Source organism: Lampris incognitus, chromosome 2, assembly GCF_029633865.1.
Source record: "Lampris incognitus isolate fLamInc1 chromosome 2, fLamInc1.hap2, whole genome shotgun sequence".
Lineage (NCBI taxonomy): Eukaryota > Metazoa > Chordata > Actinopteri > Lampriformes > Lampridae > Lampris > Lampris incognitus.
In genome coordinates, this window is record NC_079212.1 from 111,487,181 (window position 1) to 111,510,361 (window position 23,181).

The 23,181-nt window shown below is 42.6% G+C and overlaps 1 protein-coding gene across 1 annotated transcript; it reads left to right on the top strand.

Moving 5' to 3' along the window:
• Positions 1-185: 185 nt before the first annotated feature.
• On the top strand, positions 186-22,801 carry si:ch211-286o17.1 (hematopoietic progenitor cell antigen CD34). The gene is made up of 7 exons (XM_056301206.1): positions 186-213; positions 1,355-1,599; positions 17,059-17,151; positions 19,156-19,276; positions 19,637-19,689; positions 20,923-21,072; positions 22,613-22,801. The coding sequence occupies exons 1-7, from the start codon at positions 186-188 to the stop codon at positions 22,799-22,801; spliced, it is 879 nt and encodes a 292-aa protein (XP_056157181.1).
• The last annotated feature ends 380 nt before the right edge of the window (positions 22,802-23,181 follow it).

Sequence of the window (23,181 nt, forward strand, 5' to 3'; positions counted from 1 at the left end):
AGTTGCATTATACTAAACTTAGCTACTGTCACTTTAATTTTTAAGCCAATCATTTCATGTTACTCAGACAAATTCTTATCCATTTTCTATGCTTTTTTTTCACAGCTGGTGTCATAGCAAATGAGGAGGAAGTCGTTACAGGGACCACGCCAGCTGTGATAGTAGACGAATTTATTCGGGGGGATATGATTCCAGTGACAACTAATGCTGATGGTAAGAGACATTTAATGTGACTTCATCTGATATTGACTTAATTTAAAATAATTCCATTACAGGGTGTCCAGGTAGTGTAGCAGTCTATTCTGTTTCCTACCAACATGGGGATCTCTGGTTCAAATCCCCATGTTATCTCCGGCTTGGTCGGGCGTCCCTACAGACACAATTGGCCATGTCTGCGGGAGAGAAGCTGTATGTGGGTATGTGTTTTGGTCACTGCAGTAGCGCCTTCTCTGGTCGGTCGGGGCGCCTGTTCGTGGGGGAGGGGGAACTGGAGGGAATAGGGTGATCCTCCCACACACTACGTCCCCCTTGCAAAACTCCTTCCTGTCAGGTGAAAAGAAGCAGCTGGCGACTCCGCATGTATTGGAGGAGGCATGTGGTAGTCTGCAGCCCTCCCCAGATCAGCAGAGGAGGTGGAGCGACCGGGATGGGTAATTGGCCGGATACAATTGGGGAGAAAAAAGGGGGGAAAATAAAAATAATAATAATAATAATTCCATTACAGATAGGCTATACTACTAATATACCATGTGGTATCACTAGAATACAAATTATACAAGTGCAGAAAATGCTGGGATCACCTCACATCATGGGACCGACTGGCTGGCTGATCCCAGGGGAAAGTTGTGATCAATAATTAAATTCACCACTTAAATTTGCATCAATCAAAGGAGTGATTAAGAAGATTAAGGGAATGAAACAGATTAAAGAAAGACTTTTAAGCCTTGACAAAGTTGAGACATAGAGTTTATGACACAGTGCAAGTGACTATTTGTATTAACTTGTATTCAGAAATAATGGAGCTGGGTCAAAATAAATTTAATCCATGTACACTTAGTATCATTTTCACCAGCAAAATATAAAGTCTCTGGGGTGGCACGGTGGCATAGTGGCTAGCAATCTTACCTCTTGAAGAAGAGACTGCAAATTGCCTGCAAATATGATGTACATTCGCGTGGATGACTGTAATTGTCCTCTGCTAGACAGGTGATCTGTTCACAACAACTCCCTGCTAAGATAGATTCCAGCCTCCAAAAATGAATGAACAAAGTCTCATCTATTTCCTATAACCAAAGCCTGGTGCACCAAAATGCTCATGTACTTACAACTTAGGCTGAATTGTCTTTCTTTTCAGAGCTAGAGACATCAGAAGACCAGATCGTTGTTTTTCCAACTTTGGGCTTTCTAGACCTGGCTGACGAAACAAGAGTACATCCATCCTCAGTGGCAGAAGAAGTAGGAGCGGTAGACTCAGAGGAAGTGGACAACCAGGCCCCCGACTTTACCGTTCAGGTACTGACAGAAGGGCCCCTTGTCGTTGACCCGCAGACCGCGGCCCCTCTGCCCGCCAGGGGCGATGGACCCGTCAACATCCCAGAGGTGAGGTGATGTGCCTGCAGTCAGATATGAGTCCATCATGGACTCATAATGTGCATATATTGTGCACATTTCATTCAAACAGACTTTAAATCTACCTATACAAAAAAGATGCTGGTACTGTTTATTGAAATATATAAAAAACAGAGATGGTTATGTCCCTTGTATCTCACCTTTTAGATTTGTTAATTCAAGATAGGGGGGGCTGCACAGTGGTGCAGTGGTTAGCGCGGTCGCCTCACAGCAAGAAGGTTCTGGGCTCGAGCCCCAGGGTAGTCTAACCTTGGTGGGTCATCCCAGGTCATCCTCTGTGTAGAGTTGCATGTTCTCCCCGTGTCTGCGTGGGTTTCCTCTGAAGGCTGCGGTTTCCTCCCACAGTCCAAAGACATGTAAGTCAGGTGAATTGGCCATACTAAATTGTCCCTAGGTATGAATGTGTGTGTGTGTGTGTGTGTGTGTGTGTGTGTGTGTGTGTGTGTGTGTGTGTGTGTGTGTGTGTGTGCCTTGTGATGGCCTGGCGGCCTGTCCAGGGTGTCTCCCTGCCTGCTGCCCAATGAATGCTGGAATAGGCTCCAGCATCTCTGCGACCCTGACAGCAGGTTAAGTGGTTCAGATAATGGATTGGATGGATGGAATTCAAGATAGGGAATAAATGTCTTAACCTTGCAGTCATTTTTGGGGGGAAAACGTGATTTTCCAAAAGGTGGATAATTGACCTTTCGCAAAGTCCCGCCCCCCTTAGTTACTGTTGCTATGCCCGTCAAGCATTTCAGAACTATCGGGGAAGTAGCCGGAAAACACCAAAACATGAAGGAAGAAATCAGTGCATTGTGTGGGTAAAAGTAACAGTAATAATACGTTAGCTGTATTAGCTATCAATAATAGCTAGTAGCAAGCTTAGCTTGGAGCAGACAGGTATTTTTGTTGATTTTGGGTGGATTAAGCTGGCGATGGGGTCTGCTATACTGCGAAATCTATTGCCGACATTGCGCTTCTTGCGTTCTGGGTTTCGGGAAGGGAAAGAAAATTACACCCCTCCTAACTTTTCAGATATCTAGTATCCGATTTGCAGACCCCATAGGCACACCGTTTCAGCATTTTGTTGTGTGTTTGAAAGCTTGACGGACCGTTGCTAAGGTAGGATTGGACAAGCACCGTTCTGGGGCGGTACTTTGCAAAAGGTCAAGGTCAAGGTTAGGTTATATGTACGGACGGATTGATGGTTAATTTCGCTGGCACTTATGTCCAGTGACAATAAAGGTTACTTACTTACTTACTTACTCTCTTTGAAATGAAACTCTGTTGCAAGACAAGTTTAAATACTAGCTATTTCAAAATGAGTCTTCTTTGAGGGAGATGAGAGACATTGAACATTTTGGGCAGAAGACAACAGGGATGTATTTTCCAGCTATTGAAAACATGACATTGATATGGGCGGCACGGTGCCCCAGTAGTTAGCACTGTTGCCTCACAGCAAGAAGGTCCTGAGTCGGAACCCCAAGCCACCCCAGGTCCTTTCTTTGAGGCGTTTGCGCGTTCTCCCAGTGTCTGCGCGGGTTTCCTCTGGGCACTCCGGTTACCTCCCAGCTCCCACCATCAAAACGACATGCATGATGAAATGGCGTCGTTGTGATCAGCCGTGTTTTCTTCGTCTCTCCCCGCCTGACATTTCTATTAACTACCGCACCTTCAATTCAGTCTTCAATTCTTCCTTATAACCGTTCACATAAAATTGAAGTCTTTTGTGACCAGCATAATCCTCTCACCGGCGCATTTATGGTATCCTTGCTTGCCGCTTGCTTGCCGAGCTCTTCCCTTCATGATTTACGTGAAAGAAACGCGACATGATGTGCCCCGCAACTTCAAAATGGGCTGTCAAAGTAAAAGTCTCAATACAAATCACAATTACATGTAATACAATGGTCACAGTAAAGCTAAGTTCAGACCAAAGGCGGCGAGAGTTGGCGCCGCTTTGTTCGCCAGTTTGGCCGCCAGCTCCGCCAGGTGTGTTCGAACAGAACGCGAATTCGCTGTGTTGACGTCACAACAAGCAAGCTAGTTACACCAACGCTGCTAGCAAGTTTGCTAGACCGCACACAACAAATACCACACACGAGCAGTTTGTGTTTACTTGTGATCATCATGGATGAGCGACAGAGATCAGTTGCGGTGGCTCTGCTTTATATCCACTTGCGCCGCCGAAACCGGCGTCGGCGTTCGGTTTGGGTTCATGGCATAAATAGTCTAGTGTGGAGTTAGAAAACAACGAGACAGGAGACGTGAGAGTAGACGTAGTCGAGGTAGTTTACTAGCTCCAACTTTGCATGTCATACGTTCGACAACGACACTGAACTGACTGTGAACCGGAAGCGGAAGTGCATTATCTGACGCCTCGCCTCTTCCCTTAAAGGTACACCGTCCTCTTAGGTGAATGTCTCTCGATATATAGATGTGGGTCACCACACTAGTCAGTTAAGGCAAAATGGCTGCAAAAAGTCATTCACATTTGAGCCTATGTTTTTCTGTTAATTTAGAGTCCAATAAAGAAAAAAATGCAAGGAGCCCAAAATTTTAGGTGGGGGAAGTCTCTGAAATGGCCACGCCCACTTTTTAGGCCTGGAAATCAGTATCTCGGCTCCTGAATGTCGCAGAGAGCTGATCATGGGCTCAAAAGAAGCAGAAGCACCACATTTATATAAGCATTATGAACAAACATATACCCCAAAACCTTTACTTTTTCAGATATTTTAAGAAAACTAATTTTTACTGGTCACGTTTCACGTATCAGCTCCTGAAGGTTGTAAAAAGCTATATTTGACATGAATCTCATTCGCTGCCTATGTTATAAAGCATGAAGCACAATGCACACACGAATCATGAGTTTAGAAAATATCTTAGTTGTCTGTGGTTCTTCTTATCACTTGGGATGTAATGCCGCCTCTGACCACAATTACAAATTGGCGCTGTTTGTTTATCAAGTGGTTGATTCTACAGGAAAGGAAGCAGAAGTGCACATGTTTCAGTAAAGCTAGTTTACTGTAAACATTTGCCAAAATATGACATGCATGCCTCATCTGGCTTTCATATCAGTGAGTTAATTTGTTCCTGACCTCGTGGATGGATGGTAAGGAACAGTGTTGTTTTATTTTTGTATGTTTACCTTGTAAAACATTATTTTCACCTTAGCTCATATGTGTAGGCCTAACTAGCCTTGCAAGCATGACTTGCTCGATACACTCGACAGCACAGTTGCACAGTTGTAGTATTTGGCTAAGGCATTACCTACTTTTGGACAGTTGGTGTTTGTGTGTCTGCTTGCTCTACACATGTTGGTTAATTTTGGGCATTTTTAGTTGGCTGGTATGAAAGGGTGAAAGTATTTGTAGTAACAACACTTTTATTATGCTATATTTGGACACACTTTTATTGGACTATATTTTGTATCTATGCAGAAGAATAAATAACATTGTTTATTGCATGCTATTTTTGTGGGAGGGTGGATGTATTGTGCCATACCAGTGAAACATCACTCTGTTACAAACTTGTGTACAGAAAAATCAAGTTTAAATTAGTTCTGATTTTCCATGATCAGATGATCCCCCATCCTAACTATGGAACTAGGGAACAAGACCCTGTGCATTGTCTGCAAGGTTAGTTTTCACGTGTGTGCTTCAGTAGTATAATGTTTATGACATCAATGAGTCCAACAGTGTTAGTTTTCATGCGTATTCCTTCAGTAATGTAATGTTTATGACAGCAATGAGTCCAACATTTCATTTCTAAATTCATGACAGGAATCTGGTGGAAGGGACATAACTGCTGTCACAGCTCCTAAGCTGCTTCACCAAGTAAAACTGTTTGAGGAATCCGGACTGATCACCAATGATGCGGATATCAATCTTTCACAGAGACTGTCAGCTGTCAATGCAGAAACTTTACAGGATGGATATAAAATCCACAAGAGTTGCTATGATCGCTATAATAACAGCCATTTCAATTGTGCGAAGGATCGTAAACGGAAAAGAGAACTGGACCTTGCAGATCACCAGACTATTGGGGCAAACACACGAGCAAAGGCTGGGCCTAGTCTTGCGTTTGGAGCCGAACTTTGCTTCTATTGTGAAGAGCCAGCCATTGAGAACCCTCGGAAGAAGGACAAATCAGAACCATTGTTAGCTGCTGCGGGAAAAGAAAAGTCAGCAAAACATGTGAAGGATTTCACAGACAATCTAGAGATGATGGCCAAAGTCCTGAATGATGGCAAAATACTCAGATTACTTGAAACTGATGTTAGATCACGGGAGTTATTCTATCACAGGAAGTGCCACTCAAGATACCGTAACAGGTGAGCCAGCACAACATACCCTTTTAAGTTCAATTCTTAAGTTGAGCTATAGTCGGGCCATATATATATATTTTAATAATTTGATTATTTCTTCTTACTAGATACAGTTCAGCGAGCTGCAGGATAAAGCAAGAAAGAACTTCATCACAGAACTCCCCAGACATGATCCAGTATGCTGAATATATCGCCATGGAGGAAGTAGGGAACTTCATTGATGACAGCTCAGAAAATGTTTTTGATCTTCACAACTCGAGAATATTTATCTGCAGAAAGTTGAAGATTTGGGCTTCGACCGGCCCAAATCTCACTCTACACGATTTGCTGAGAAACTCTCGAACAGCTGTCTGGACATAAATGTAGTGCAGAAAGAGACAGGGGCACATTACAGGGTTATTAAGAAGGGTAGTTTGGACAATGTAATCAGTGACAGTGACTTTTTAGATTCACTTTGCAAAGTCACAAAACCTGTTCGGGCTGAAGTAATAAAGAATCGAAGAGACAGTGAAAGCACCCGACTTTCAGACTTGTCTACAGAAGGACTACGGATGAAAAGCAATTTCAAACTGAAGATGCTGATGTCACTGCTTTGTGATGGAACCGCACGATATGAAGATCTTCCGATGCATCTCGAACAACTGTGCCAGACCGTAAGTTTCAACACCAGGATCAGACCAAATACAAAGAAAGATTCACAGCAGTCAAGCTCTGTCATCCAAAAGAGGCACAGGTCAGTGGAAGAGCCTGTGAATCGATATCTGACCCTGAAGCTCTATGCAATGACGAGAAGCAAGAATGTGTTACAGACAACATTTGAACTAGGTCTGACACATTCCTACTGTTCCACCCTTATCTGCATTGACGAAATCTCCCTGTCAATGAGAGAGCTCTTCCTAAGATCACAGGGAAAGGTGCTACCCCACGCCTTGAGACAAGGGTTATTTACCACATTTACAGATGACAACATAAATGAGCAGAGTTCATCGCCTACAGCATCTAAGAACTGCAATGCTACGGCAATGACTTGTCTACAGTTTCCCCGTGTAGCAGGGGAAGGCCTCTCAAGGGAGAGAAGATTTTCCAGGGACATTAACCCTAACACACCGGGCTTGGAAACAGTGTTGGAGGAATATCTGAGCGTAATGGAGCAGAAGGTCTTTAAGGAGTCTCGTCGCCCTCTACAGACCATCAATGTTGAAGAAGTTGACGCAGAGCTAAAAGTTGTGTTTCAGAAAAGCATGGAAGAGGAAGAAGAGTTTTTGATGGTGGCTATGAAGAACATTGGATCTGATGCATTACAGCCTGTTACTTGGACCTGTCACCATGCTTCAAAGGAACGTGACCAGACAGATGTTCCCAAAACAATCAACTGCATCCTGCCAGTGATTGACCATGCTAGCAACACTGAACACCTTCAGCTCCATGTCATGAGAATAGCAGTATCATACACAAGATATCTTAACCCAGGCCAGGTTGCAGTGGGTGGATCCGATCAGCCCCTTTATGCCATCAAGAAGATGATACAGTGGGCCATGGGGGAAGAGTTTTCTCATTCATACTTCGCGTTCATGGGTGGGCTGCACCTTGAGAAGGTTTCTCTTGTCTGTGTTGGGCAGTTGATAAAAGGAACTGGCCTTGATACCATCTTAACCTCAGCTAATCTGAATATCACAGGTCTGACAACTGCTGTCTGCGATGTGAATTCCATAAAGAAGGCTAGATACTGTATTCAACTCCTGGCTGTGGTGCTGGCCAAGAAGAGAGATGAAGCATTTCAGGCAAAACGTCTAGAGGACAACAGTTTGACTTGGAGTAACTGGGTGGCCAATGAAAACAGCCCCATGTTTCACTACTGGAACAATGTTGTTGACACAATCAAGAAGGTTCTTATCTTCATAAGATCCTTTCGAGAGGCAAACTTCATCATGATGATCAGTGCACTTGAGCAGCTCATTCCTCTTTTCTTTGCACTTGATCATACACACTATGCCAGATGGGCATCAGTGTTTCTTCAGGATCTCAAAGAGCTCAAATGGAGACACCCATACTTGTTCAAGGAATTTCTTTCAGGCTCTTTCACAGTAAACACCAGAGACAACCCATTCTCAAAGATTGCATGTGATCAAAAGCAGGAACATAACATAAAGGTCATCAAGTCTGACACTGGATATGTCGATATCATCAATCGGGAAGATCAAGAGTTCTTCAGGAAACTCGAACTTGCGCTACCCGAAATCCAGCGCTACCTAGATGAGGTCGAAGGTCAAGATCCATCACACGGGCACAAAGAAATGCTGGATTCCTTCAAGGAAAAATTTTCAAGCCACACACTCAAGGTGTACCAGGGTATCCTTACCAACCCGTTCGATGAAGCTCAGTTCATGAGGTTGAACTCATCCATTCCCTTCCCAGATGTCATAAGTAAAGACTCCAGTTTTGTCTTTACAGTCGGCAAAACTCAGCATGACCAGTTTGTGCAGGAGCGAATTGTATTAAGTAAGAAGGATGTCAATGCAACCATCTCACGAAATGCCCTGAAACTCCCAAGTTCATGTGCAAAAGTCCAACTCGCTAGCCCTGCAATCAAGCCACCCAAAGGAACCTTTGCAAAGCTGAAGGAGGCCTGCAGATCAAGAGAAGAAGAGACAAGGAAGTTATTTGGTGGTGAATTCACAGGTGAAACTAATTGATATAAAGTCAGTTATTCAAATATTTTAGATGTTACTTAAGTCTTACCAGATTTTTAATACAGTGATATTCATTGATTCAATTTCACATTCAAGTTAATTGATTTGACAGTAAGCCCAAGAGTTACACTTAGCTTAACTATTCATTTCAATTTCAGGTTTACCCGACGCCTTGTCAACAAAGGATGGAGATATTTATCATAGCCAAAAGTCTCAAATTCTTAAGGACATCGGTGTACAAGTTCAATCTACATCCTCAGAAGGACTTGTGATAGATTTGTCTGTGCAAGTACGAATCATGGCAAAGTCTCTCACCAAAGGCATGACATTCCAAGACTTTGTAATCAAAGTGTTGAACAGCATTGCCAGGATCGGTCATGAGAAGAAAGCCAATCGTATTGACATTGTGGCTGACCTCTACCAGAATATGAGTATCAAGACTGCGACTAGGAAGAACCGGGGATCAGCAGGTAGTTCACAGATGGCTTTCAGTGAGAATGACACCATGCCAGAATCTAAGCAATTCTTTGAAGCTTTTCTGTCTAATGTAGACAACAAAGTAGCCCTGAATCTAATGTTCGCCAGGATTGCTAAGGCACAAGCGTGGAACTGGGACAAGGAGTTCAGCATCACCTACGGCAGAAAGGTGCTTGCAAACTTCGGCGAAAGCTTCGAGATCCAGCTTTATGACAGCATAGATATGCTTGAGGAGGCTGACAACCGCATCGTTTGCCATGTGATGCACATGCTAAACAAGGGGATCAAGTCAGTTACAGTTAGAACAGTCGACTCCGATGTGGTAGTCATCCTACTAGGGTTCACTACACAGTTCCTATCAGTATGTAATGACTTGCAACTTATAGTTGACTTTGCAGTTCCTGGCAAACGCCAATTCTACTCAATCACAGAAGCACACAAGAAGCTTGGTGGAGATGTGGCCGATGCCATGCCTGTGTTCCATTCTTTTAGTGGCTGTGATTCTGTGAGCGCCTTCTTTGGCCACTCAAAGACTGCTCAATACAAAGCCTGGATAAACCACAGTAAGTCCACAGAACTCACTGCTGCTTTGAGAGGACTAAGTTGCTGCCCTAGTATCGAGACAGTTAAGGAAAGCATGGAAGTTATTGAGCCCTGGGTAATGAGCTGGTACAACAAGACTGGACTGTACAACTGTGTCAGTATAGATGAGCTCAGATTCCAGCTGTTCAAGCACTCAGTTAATAATGAGCTGAGAGACCTACCCCCAAGTCAGGATGCGCTTCTACAGCATCTGTTGAGAGCTACATTCCAGGCAGGATGGCTGTGGGGAAACAGCCTGCTGCAACTCCCTTGTCCCCCTGTCATTGAATGGGGTTGGACTACCGAAGGAGAGGAACTCTTCGTCAAGTGGAGCACAGTTTCCACAAGAGATACATTGTCTCAAGTAACAGGGGTGTGTAGTTGCAGATCTAATAAGTGTACCTCATGTTCTTGTGCTGGCAGAGGGATGAAATGTCTCATTTATTGCAAGTGCCTCAGCAAGTGTTTGAATCCAGTCTGATGGGATGTGTGAGGTTAAAATAAAGATTTTTTTGGACCTCACATGGTTTGCTTTGTTTCTTTGGTGGTTACTGGGTTCCTCCTCTTATAACAAAGAGTCAACTTGAATACTAGCACTCCATGAGTAGATGTAACACTTTTACTCAAACAAACTGTATAGCCTTCTTGCACAGATTTGGCTAAAGTTGATTGCATGCTGCTGATCAATTCAATGGAAAAAAGAACATGTTCATGAATAGCTCAAAACGTGAAGGTTTTAGGGCATACCGTATATTTGTTCAGAGCACTAATATAAATAGTTATTTCCACATCTTTTGAGCCCAATATCAACTCGGGGCAAACTCCGAGAGCTGAGCCTGAGATATAGTCCCAGGGCTAAAAAGTGGGCGTGGCCATGTATGTGACCAGTGAAAATTAGTTTTTTGTAAATACCTGAAAAAGTAAAGGTTTTGGGGTATATGTTTGTTCATAATGCTTATATAAATGTGGTACTTCTGCTTCTTTTGAGCCCATGATCAGCTCTCTGCGACATTCAGGAGCCGAGATACTGATTTCCAGGCCTAAAAAGTGGGCGTGGCCATTTCAGAGACTTCCCCCACCTAAAATTTTGGGCTCCTTGCATTTTTTTCTTTATTGGACCCTAAATTAACAGAAAAACATTGGCTCAAATGTGAATGACTTTTTGCAGCCTTGACCCCATATTTGCCCTTAACTGACCAGACTAAAACCGGAGACGTGCCCAGCTTGGCGAATTTCACCGGAATTCTGGGTAGGGGGAGTGTATTCTTTCCCAACATGAAGGCGGGTTCTAACCCTACTTGAAGGTGATTGGCTATCGCCTGGCGAAATCTTCGCCCGAGTTGGACATTTTTGAACTTCCGCGAAGGCGCGTTCGTCGCTCGATTCGCCCAATTCGCGCCGCCCGTAATTTCGCCGCGAATTATTCCGCCCATTCGCCTCCTCCCATTGACTTTGCACGCATTCGCGCCGCCCAAAAAATTCGCGCCGCCTTTGGTCTGAACGTAGCATAACACTCCCACCAAATTACACATACCTTTATGTAGGATTTCTTAACACAGGCAAACTCAATCCTTTGAAATATTTTGTAATTAGTCATAAATGGTATTTCAAGCGAAACACCTTAGTCTGCCTCAATCAGAGTAACAACTTTATGTACAGGTCTTTCAAAGAAAACTGTTTTAGTTGTGGATTTTCCTTTTTCATTTGATGTGGTGTCCCTAACCAGCAATCTTACTTTTCTCACCCTACCGCCTGACCCTGGATAGACTTCAGTGATTCGTTGCTTCACACCTTTGTATTCCTTGACTTGTTTCAATCTGGCAACTGCCCTTACTCCCCTTGACCAATCAGAGAATTTCTGTAGGCGATCCAGTAATGATCTGTCTTCCTTTGCCTTAGTGTTCCACACAAGAACCTTGCGAAGTTCAGGATCATCTTCCTTGATTTCTCCCACCTTGCGTTCTGTACTAGGTAGTTTTGGTCTTTCCTCTTTGAACGGTAATGGCATTTCATAGTGACCATTGTCCCTTCATGTGATGTTTTCGCTCAAATTCGACGGGAACTTGAGATTCTCTTGAGACACAGGATCATCTTCTCCAGCTCTTTCTGGGAAGTCTGATTTGAGTACTCTTATGATGTCTGAGGGAGTAATTTCTTTTACCTTAGTTCGGTTCACATAGTATACTTCAGTTTTGAGATCAACAGAAGGCTCCACACGTGGTGTCACTTGCCGCACTACTATGCGATTGCTGATTCCAATAGAATCGCCGTAGTCCACACAGGGATTGCTATGGCCAGCAATACTCCAGCCAAGGTCTGTACGCTGTGCATAAGGCTGATTTTCTTTGCCAAATACAACCTCCCTTGGTAGAAGGGCTTGAGAGCAGTTGTATCCAATGAGCAGACCTACTTCACAGTTCTGCAGAGGTGCTACCTCTTCCTGGAGGTGCTCTAGATGGGACCAGGCCTTTGCAGTTTCATCAGTTGGTATGTGAGTCTTCTTGGCTTGGATAAACTCATGCGTGTAGACTGGTGGTAAGGAGATCTACTTACTGGAGTAAAAGCCTCTGACCTGTAGGCCACTTACTCTCTGAGAGCTTACTACTGTGGCTCTTGATGTCATAGTAGAGAGCTTTAGCTTGACTTGTTCTTTATTAGCTTCCAATGCTTCAGCTACTTCTCTTAGAACAAAGGTTGTATTGCTTTGAGAATCCAACAAAGCGTATAAAAGGACTTCTTGCGCTGGCAGAATTGTGGATAAAAGCCAGTCAGGAATTATTGCAGCTGTTTGCTTGTTAGCTTCATCAAGTTTTACTCTATTTGAAGTAGCAGCTGCCGTTTTTTTGTGTCATGTCGATTGAGGTCTTTCCTTGTACATTTCTTGACTTGTATTTGTCTTTTCTTGTCTTTGATTTTGCATGTCTTGCAGTAGTGTTTTGCTTTTTGGCTCGCTCTTCATGCAGACAGGTAGGATGCCGCTTATGGCACATTTCACAAACACTCCTACTGTTGCAGCTCTTTGAGTAGTGACCAGCCTGGAGACAACCAAAGCAGAGATTTTGGCGTGAACACATTTGATTCTGTCTGAGACTACTTTCTCCATGAACTTCCTGCATTTGTGCAAAGCATGCCCAGTCTTCTTACAGAATATGCATGCTATGACAGTCTCTTCGTTGGAACTTGTAGATAGTGTCTTTACACCAACACTTTCATGTCTCTGACATTTTGGTTTTTCAGCCTCACTTTGCTTCAGTGACTGCAATGATGTAACAGGGTTGCAGGCAATTTTTGCTTCTCTTGTCAGAAATTTGACAAATTGACTGAAGGAAGTATGTCTTTACGCTCTTCTTCTATGGCCATCCCTTGATCATACACCTGCATTTTCGCTTGTGCTGCATTAAGATCTTTAAGTGCCTCGAAATGCTGTATCTTCCTCTTCTTTTCCTCAAGCGTCCTTTGTAGAGCTACATGCTCTTCTTCCATTTGAGCTTTAATTTTGGCTTCCTCTTCCTCTCTCTCTATTCTTAGTTTCACCTCATTCTAAATGATGCTTTACAACTGCTGCCTCTTGCGCAGCTGTCTTCCTTTTGGCATCTGCTTCTAGGCACTCTATTTCCAATTGTTCTCTTTCTTGTTCTTCTAACACTTTCAGAACAGCTTGGCTTGCAGCAGCAGCTTCTTGCCGCTTTACAGAAGACCTGCTTGGATGCTCTGAGGCACCTTTCAAGATGGAAGTGACCGTTTCAGAGGTGCTTGAATTGAAGAGAGAGCCTGCTTCTGGCCAGTCTTGCTCTTCTTCTAGAATCCTTCCATTCAGTCCACTTAAGGCTCTGGATACAATGAAATTAGAAATCTCTACACACCAATCCACTCTTCGACGCATATCCTGGTCTGGAGTTGAGACTTTGCGTAGTTCATCATAAACATGCTGGACATCTGCAGAGAGACCTTGGACATCACCAATGATATCATTAAGTAGATCATCTGATAAGGGCTCTGTTGATTATGATAATGGCAGCTTAGAAAATTTTACTTGTGACCTCCATTTGTTGTAAATATAATTTAATCTTCTTTGAAGCGAATTGATTTTATCAGCTTGCATTTCTTTACCCTTCTCAGTAAGGGTTCTGGTTCTCTGACCGCGTCTTGGCTGCTGTGTTTCCTCTTGCAGGACTTCAGCACGACCCGCTTGACTTTCTTCAGACTGGCCTTGAGAATCAACACTATCCCTAACACTGTCCCTTACCTGAATTGTAGGCTCACCTTCCTCTGACATTTCAAACAGCTTTAAATTGACCCAGCTTATAAATGAAATGTAAATAAATCTCTACATCAATGTTTAACACTTATTCAGATGTAAATGAAAATACTTTAAAACTTAAACAGTTCAAATCTAACTATTTTCTATAACAAAATGCAAATACTTTAAACCTTAAACAGTTCAAATGTAACTATTTTCCATAACAGTATTTCAATCAAGTTCAAAGTACACTTAGAAAACTGAAAATGTGCAAACAAAGGCTTAACTAACTCAAAATATTTCGATATAGAATTTATCAGAAGACTTTGAAAACTTCAATATCTTTGGCAAATAGCTTTCAGTTATTATTTCCAAAACACACTTAAACTGAAATAAGTTCTATGAGAAATGTATTCACGCTTTAACTTTTGCACTTTAAATGTCTATAAATGGCAAGATTCAAATAAATTACATGAGCAAAAGGTCAAACATTCACTACACAACACAGTAGCTATCATTCAGCAAAAGTCTTTAGCAAACCTTTACAAAAGCCCTCTCAGACCACTCTTGACTTAGTGTCCAAGTTCCTTATGGCTTTAGAAATCATTTCGCTTTAAAACTTTGTGTGTCTTCTTATGTGTGTGTGTGTGTGTGTGTGTGTGTGTGTGTGTGTGTGTGTGTGTGTGTGTGTGTGTGTGTGTGTGTGTGTGTGTGTGTGTGTGTGTGTGTGGTTAATATACTTTCAACTCATCTGACAGTCCTTTGATGACCACTCTGCGCACATAGACACCTCATGATAAGCTCGCTGGTTTACCAAAGTAAAATACTGATAAACAAAACAAATACCTCGTTGGCTGCATGCTACGAAAGGGGAATAGTCTTCAATTTTTCCTTATAACTGTTCGCATAAAATTAAAGTCTTTTGAGACTTTCCTTACCCTGTTAAAACATGTGACACAGTACCTCACGCAGTGGTCACCCCTGTCTACATTCCTGGTGGCCGAATTAACTCAATCAAAATGAATATTCTCCCTAAATTTTTATGTCTTTCTCAGTCTATACCAACCTTCATCCCTAAATCCTTTTTTCACTCATTAGATTCAGTTATGGAAGGGTAAGCACCCTCGGCTGAACAAAGTCCATCTTCAAAAATCAAAAAGAGATGGAGGCTTGGCACTGCCCATTTCCGCTTCTATTACTGGGCGGCTAATATATGCTGTCTTGCGTTTTGGTCGCACCTTCATAACCAAGCTGACTGTCTATCATGGGTGGCAATGGAGTTGAACTTTGGCAAAAACCTTTCCATCCCAGCGCTGCTTGGGTCCTCACTCCCTCTTCCCTCAAATAAATTAATTGATAATCCGGTCACCATACACACCATGGGAATATGGGCTCAGTTCAGAAAACATTTTGGTTTCCATGTTTTTCATCTCTCTAGTCCTATTTCATCCATCCAACCACCTCTTTCAACCCTCCTTACTTGATTCTGCATTTCAGGACTGGCACAGAAGGGGTATGGAGAGCTTCAAAGATCTTTTTATAGACAATATCTTTGCCTCATTTGAACAACTCTCTGGAAAGTTCAATTTACCAAATAACGATTTTTTTCAGATATCTGCAAATTAAACACTTTGTTCGCTCTCAGATACCAAATTTCCCTGAGGCACCTGATACGACCACCGCTGATGCATTCCTTAGTCTACACCCATCACATAGAGGTTTAATATCCACAATATATGACAAGCTCGTGGGTATAAGACTTGCCCCTCTTGACAAGATTAAAACTGCCTGGGAGCAGGACTTAAGCCTTTCTTTCACTGTCGGATGATGGAACTCGATCTTTAGGCTGGTTAACTCAACATCCCTCTGTGCCCGTCATTGTCTGTTACAATTTAAGGAGGTGCACAGAGCCCATGTGTCCAAAGTCAAACTATCCCATATATACCCGGATGCGAATCCCATCTGTGACAAATGTAGGGGGGATGAGGCTTCCCTTATCCACATGTTCTGGGCATGTCCTAGACTTGAAAAATACTGGGAAGACGTCTTCCAAACCTTATCCCTAACCCTCATTTTCAAACTAGAACCTAACCCTCTGGTCGCCCTGTTTGGCACCACTGGCAAGGATGACGTACACCTGACCCCATCCAAACGCCACATATTGTCCTTCGCTTCTCTATTGGCCAGGCGTGTGGTATTGCTGAGATGGAAGGATGCTGCCCCGCCCACCCACGCTCAGTGGCTGAATGATATTATGTCCTGTTTAAACCTCAAAAAGAGCCACTGCTCAGTCTGTAACTCCAAGGATGAGTTTCAAAATGTGTGGGGACCTTTCCTGGAATACTTTAAGAATCTCCAGCCAAAGTAAAGAATTATTGCCCCATTCTCTTCTGCTTTCTGTTTTTGTTGATTTATGTCAGTAATATAACCTGTGAAGGTCTACCAGTTTCTAAACCTCCCATCTTCTGTTTACTGACTTACCTATTTTTCTTTCTTTTCTAAATCCTAAACTCGACTTTCAGCACTTTCCTGATTCACTCAGGGATGAGATATACCCTCTTACATAGCACATCCCAGCTTGTAGATGGAGCTAGTGGGGTGGGGGTGGGGGGGTGATTGGGGATACGGTTGTCATGTTCCTATATAATTTTTATATCATGTAAAGCTGACATATCATGCACTTGTTTTAAAATCTTTGTAAGTATTGCTTGTTGTTCAAAATCCAATAAAAATATCTTTGAGAAAAAAGAAGACATGCATGTTAGGGTTAATACTCCTGTCTGTTCCCCTGAGTAAGGCAATGGAAAGAAGAACTGGAGTTGGTCCGCGGGTGCTGCAGCTTCCCACTGCTCCTATACAATAGGATGGGTTAAATGCAGAGAGTAAATCTCATTTGTATGTATGTACAAAATGACTAATAAAGAGTATTCTATTCTATTCTATTCTATTCTATATTTCTTAATAGTAAATTAGGTGTTGATGTCAAAAATCTTCCAAATTGTTTTTTTTTCTGTTCAATCAAAGGGTAATTTCTACTATTGAGGTGTTGATCCTGTAAACACACAATTACGTATATGGTCTATCAGTTAGTGGCAGTGGGGTGATCAGCCAACTTAAGTGTCTTCTCTCTGCAGCCTATTCCACAAGCTGACGTCATCTGTGTCACCAAAGAGGCCGTCCAGGACAAAGATGCCGTCAGCCTGAGACTCAAATCCTCCTCCAACTGCGTAAGTTCAACAACACTGAGGTTTGCTCTTCTGTGCTGTTCTTCTAAATGAGCAAAACACAAGAATAAAAATCCACTTGTCGAGAGAAAAAATAAAATCTGGTCAAAGTAGGAGCAGCTAGGGAATATCATTTTCCAGGTATTTACAATGCATTAGAGGGCGTCGTAGTCATAGAAAGAGGTTACAGTGGCCAAGTGATCCTGCAGAAAGAAAACTAGGCACATATACATGGGCATACATATGTGCACGTGCACGCGCGCGCGCGCGCGCACGCACACACACACACACACACACACACACACACAAACTGGACAGTATACAGTCCAGGAGCACAGACACTTACATAAAAACAGGCACGCACAAAGATATAAAATACAAAGACTCGTCGCTAAACCTCAGCTGAACTCAGTGAGGTCTTCTCATGCATTCCTGCCCTGCTGCTAAGGAAACCCCCACAACACCCTTCAGCTCAGACACATCCAGAGAGGGGAGCACCTCAGAGTGGGTAATGCAAACTGAGACTGAGGGAGCCACAGTTAGATAAGATACGAAATACATCCAGCTATAAGGCAAAGCTTCAATCACACCAAAAAAAGAAAAAGGGTTTATTTAAGATGACCAAATTGCTATAGCTTTATTCAGCTTGCTACTGGTGAGACAAACTGGAAATTCCACCTAAAATAAGAAGAGGGAGCTATTGCATCTCTGATGCCAATGACACAATGACAGCCCTACTTATCCAGCTTCTGCCCAGGTGGGGAAACAGTCAAAGGGATTTCTGTTGTATCTCGGTCAGTGCATTTCTTGAATCACGAAAGCCAGAGAAGGGGAACGTGTTGAAAAGGTTGACACCGAAGGTGGGCTTGCAACTGCTGTAGAATGTGATGTATAGAGGGAGTGGTGTGTGTGTGTGTGTGTGTGTGTGTGTGTGTGTGTGTGTGTGCATGCGCGCGTATGGGTGTGTGTATGGACTCAAGCAGATTCCTCAAAGTCTCAGGGTAGTGGCTTTGGGGTTAACAGGAATCACAGTCATGCAGAGGTTTGGAGGGCTGAAAGTCTGAAGGGACTATTGGGTTGAATGTCTGTTTTGCTTAAGTAATGGATCGTCGCAGTGCATTGCAGTAGAGGGTAGGGCTCAATTTTACCATCTGGCCTTCTTGTGATCTGAGCTGAAATATTGCATGCAAGGGGGAAAAGATAGGTTAAACAGGCTGTGATGATATATATATATATATATATATATATATATATATATATATATATATATATATATATATGCTATCCACTGTCTTTTTGCAGTGCATCCTACACCATGTTGGTGCTGATGCAGGACAATGCATGCCTTGTTACATGATGTTAAATGTAGATGAGGCCTGGATGGTGGTAACTTTCCCCAGGGCCTTTAAAGCCAGTTGTCTGCTTTTAAAACTGGGATCAGGAGTTCCTGCAGCCGTCTGCTTGGATCATATTACACAGGGTGAAGAGCCACACAAGGCTATGATATCAGTTATTAGGTTTAGTGATGAGTCAACAGAGAAGGGAGGTAAGGGCATGGACTTGGACTAAATTAGAGGCATAAAGATATGATGTTGTGGTTGTTATCGTCAGCTTTTTTCTTAGATTAAGGTTAAAAATCAGAGTCCAGAATGAATCAGAAACATGAATGAAATAAGTACATTTCTATATTCTTGTTAATATGTAAGAAATTTGTTACATCATCCTTTGTAGATAGTTACATAATGTTTGTTTTTTGTGCATCCATAGCTAGCCAACTCTGGGAAATGTTATATTGATAGGTGTGTCACTGCAGGCAGTGACACACCTATCAACAGTTGTTTGCACTTTAGCCTCTGAATAGTAATTTCATTGATATCTTCTTTCCCTCCACACACACACACACACACACACACACACACACACACACACACACACACACACACACACACACACACACACACACACACACACACACACACACACACACACACACACACACACACACAGGAAGACACCAGATCTAAGATTGCTAGTGTTCTGGAGGAGCTGTGTGGGGAGGACTGTAAGCTGGATGTCTTCCAAGAGGACAACTCCAATGAAATCATTGTGTCTGGACAGTATGTGGAGGGTGAGTAGGTAAAATTAGATGATCAATAAGACTGAGTGAAAAAAAATAAAAATAAAGATTAAGGATTAAGAAAGATCAGTCAGCCAAGAATGATGAATGCAATGGTGCTTGAAGATGTTATTCAGTATTTTTAGATTATACAGTATAAAGTGGCATAGAAATAAGATTTTTCCAAATAATTTTGGTGTGTTTTTGGGCCCATCTTTTGCCTTGCTCTTCAGTATGCTTGTGCTCAAGTAGTGTGCGATATTTATTCACTTTTTAATATGAGCGATAAATCACACTCCAGTCAACAGTTCAATTATAGATGATTTTGCAAAGAGAAAAAAAAATCTAAATCATTTCTTTTTTCTTTTGCAGCTGATGCAGCAGGTATGGCTGAGAAGTTCAGCAACGACAACATCAAAGATAAGGTATAGTATCTGAAAACCGAAAAACAAGACAACAACAAATGCAAACAATGAATACATAGTGAAAAAACTCAATACTGTTGAATTCATCTTAGCCTTATTGAATAATGCCCTCTGCTCAACACGTTTTGGGCACATTTGCAGTTGCTTCTTGCCTTGTTGTCTGGCTTGATATTTTCTTTACATTTACATTTTCTGGCACTTTACATTTGTTGACACTTTTATTCAAAGAGACTGACAAGAGAGTCAGTAACGATACAAATATTCATGTTTCAACCTACAGGCATCTTAGAAGACTCAAAATTAATGAGCATTGTGAAGCGAAGTATAAGGATTTATGACTAATCCCCTTTTATGTGAAGATAAATGGAACGCAGCATAGGAACACCATATATTGTGAAGGGTCTGATTACTGTGTATGTCATATCCCATGATAATGTGTTTCATCCGTTGAGCATGACTAACAGGGAGCTCATGATCAGCTCATCAATCAGCTAGACAGGCAGATGAACCAGGTATACAGTAATACACTGCTCATGCTTGGGACATGAGTTCAGAGTTTACCACATGTCTTCAGCTGCCAGGATGGCTGTCTGTGTTAAAATGTCTCACAAACTATTCAACTCATTCAGCTGCAATCTATTTATTCCTCCCTGTGGGAATAGGTTGGGGCTTATGGGTGTCTCCTCATTCTGTCTCCCCTTTTTACACTATCTTGTGTTGGTCTTCACACCGTGCTGCCATACAGTGCATCTTTGTATAGTTCGGATTGGCAGAAAGCCATTCATCAATCATGATACAGCACACGCCCAATGTTAATATTGAGTCATGACAGCATCCTGGAGGCAGATTAGATCCTGCGCATTCTCTATGCACGTCTCTGCAGATTGAAGAGTTTGTGTTTTGCCGCAGTCAGCCATGAGAGTCAGTATAGTCATCCACCATTCATATAAACACTCTCTGCCAGCAGAGTATTCAATTCAATATCACGATTGCGCCACAGGGGACTAGTCAACTCTGGTTTTCATGCATGCATGTATCTCTTGTTAAATGCCTCTAATTTAGCAAAAAAACAAAAAAACAAAAAACACAAAAAAACTAGTTGATTAATACAATTTAATGAAAAGATTTGACTTGATTAGACACAACTATTTGCTCACAAATTGAAATTTTAACCATTTGTTGTAATTATGGGGTTGTTGTCCTTATCATGCCTTTGTATTTGGTTCTCACCAGATTGACTTGGAAGATGCTGTTCCTCGCTGGGGGAAGAGCAGTAAGTTGGTACTGGTTTCCCTGCTGTTGACCGGCCTGTTGCTGGCTGCACTACTTGTAGCTGGATACTACCTGAAGACTCACCGCAAGAGCTCCAAGGGTGTCCGACTGGTGAGAGTGTGCAGCGCTGTTATCGTAAACCAAGTCAATGTTATCAATGTTACCAAGCATGCCAGTCCAGGGCTACAAAGAAAATGTCCTTAAAACACAAAAAAATCCAAGAAATCAGACAGAACACCACATGTGATAGGCACAGTATCAGTCACAAGTTTGGATGCACCTGGCTGAATGTATGTTCTTCAAAATCGTGAAGTCATTGCCTATTTCTGAGTTTCATTCCAAAACAATTTGAAATTTAAAAGAATTACATTTTGAAATACAAGTTGTGTTCCCCATTGTCCCCGGTCCCGGTCCTTTAGTGCAGCTGCCACTAAACTTGGGAACCTCCTCCCAGACCCCATACGAAATGTTGAATCTACCTCCAGTTTTAAGTCTCAGCTCAAAATCTACTCTTTCGGTGGTATATAAACCTCATTTTTCCACAATGAATTGAGCTCTCTCCTCATCTGGGCCCCCCTTCCCCTTTTGTATCTTTTAAATTAATTCTGTACAGTATCCTTGGGTACACTGAAAGGAACTTTTCAGTCCCGTTCATTATTATTATTATTGTTGTTGTTGTTGTTGCTGCCCTGTGATGGCCTGGTGACCTGTACAGGGTGTCTCCCCTCCTGCTGCCTAATGACTGCTGGGATAGGCTCCAGCTTCCTGCAACCCTGAGTAGGATAAGTGGTTTTGATAATGGATGGATGGACAAGTTGTGTCATTTAGTATTTGAGTTTAATTTAGTAAAAATAAAGGAAAACCCAACTGTGAGTAGATGTGTCCAAACTTTTGACTGGTACCGTAAATACATAACTATGCAAAAGATCATGAATGGAGGTTGAGGTTGTGGTTATCCTAAGCTCCATTCCTTTCCTCAAGCCCAGTGCTTGACTCACATGTACAACCGCCCAAAGCATCCATGAGTCCTCCCTCCTGTTTCTACTTGAGCCCCTTGCCAGGGGTCCACAGATGGTTTTAGTTCTTTCTTTCTTCTCTTGCAAAGCTCATGACATCATTTTGAGAGAGCTTTCACATAAGGCACACCCATGTGATGGTAAAGCGAACAGAATGTGTAAATGCCCTCATTTGCTATCTTGTTTTTGAAATCAGTCAGTCACGCCTATGTTGTAGGCCTTAAATGCTAACCCAAGGGCTCTCTTTTATCAACACACCACGCAACTTGCAGGAAAAAAAATCGTTTCAGATTGGATCCTCCATCTATAAACAAAGGAAGAGTTTCGTTTTCTCAGCACCACCAATAATCTTACTTCTTTCCTGCTTTAACTTCCTTCCAAAAAAGTCATTTATTCACCTATGACCCACTGAGTACACACAGCTGCAAGGGCTATAAAAAATGTTAATGAATAATGTTATTTGTATTTTGCACAAACGCCCACAAAAACAAATCCATTTCCAATCAGACACATACGTGTTGGTTCGCCTCCTCAAATTTGAATAGTCACATAATATTTGCGTGGTAAATCTAAATCCACCATCTGGTGCTAATAGACCTTTAACCTAAGTGCTCTTGGCTGCTTCCTTTCTGTAGGCTGAGTCTTTTCAGGTGGATGAGGAGAACCAGGCCAACACCCTTGTGTCTGTGGCCCCGCTACCCCAGGAACCCCTCGACAAGCCCACCACCAATGGGGAATCTCCACCGGAGAACGGGACGAACCCCGCACCCTCCACCAATGGTCACTCTACCACCCAGATTCCTGTGGCCGACACAGAGATGTGAATGAAACATTGACACCTCAGCCCTTCCTCTCTTCCCTCTCCCACCCCGTTCCCCTAACACCTCCTCAACCCTGCCTCCCTTTCACTGCCTCATAAACTGTCCACACACTGTCACCGCACATCCCACAGGAATCTCCCCCCATTCTGTCCCTTACCTGATAGCTGTTGGATATCGACGACAACGATGAAGATAACGATTGTGCCTCTAATGTGAAGAGTTTGGGATTAGCTGGTATTTGCTGGTGTCCTGGCAGAGATTAGGAGGCTGAATGCAGCAATTGGGATAAAGACTGAAGAGCAATGTGCTGCCGGTGCTCCTTTACAGCTCTGCGTTAAGTGCAAAGTAAAAACAATCACTGCAGAAAAATGGACCACCAAAAC

Excerpts from the sequence above, each read along its gene's own strand:
- si:ch211-286o17.1 (XM_056301206.1), top strand. The coding sequence starts at position 186 with ATGATTCCAGTGACAACTAATGCTGATG. Across the intron at positions 1,600-17,058 it reads GACCCGTCAACATCCCAGAG|CCTATTCCACAAGCTGACGT; the intron begins GTGAGGTGATGT and ends TTCTCTCTGCAG. Across the intron at positions 17,152-19,155 it reads TCAAATCCTCCTCCAACTGC|GAAGACACCAGATCTAAGAT; the intron begins GTAAGTTCAACA and ends ACACACACACAG.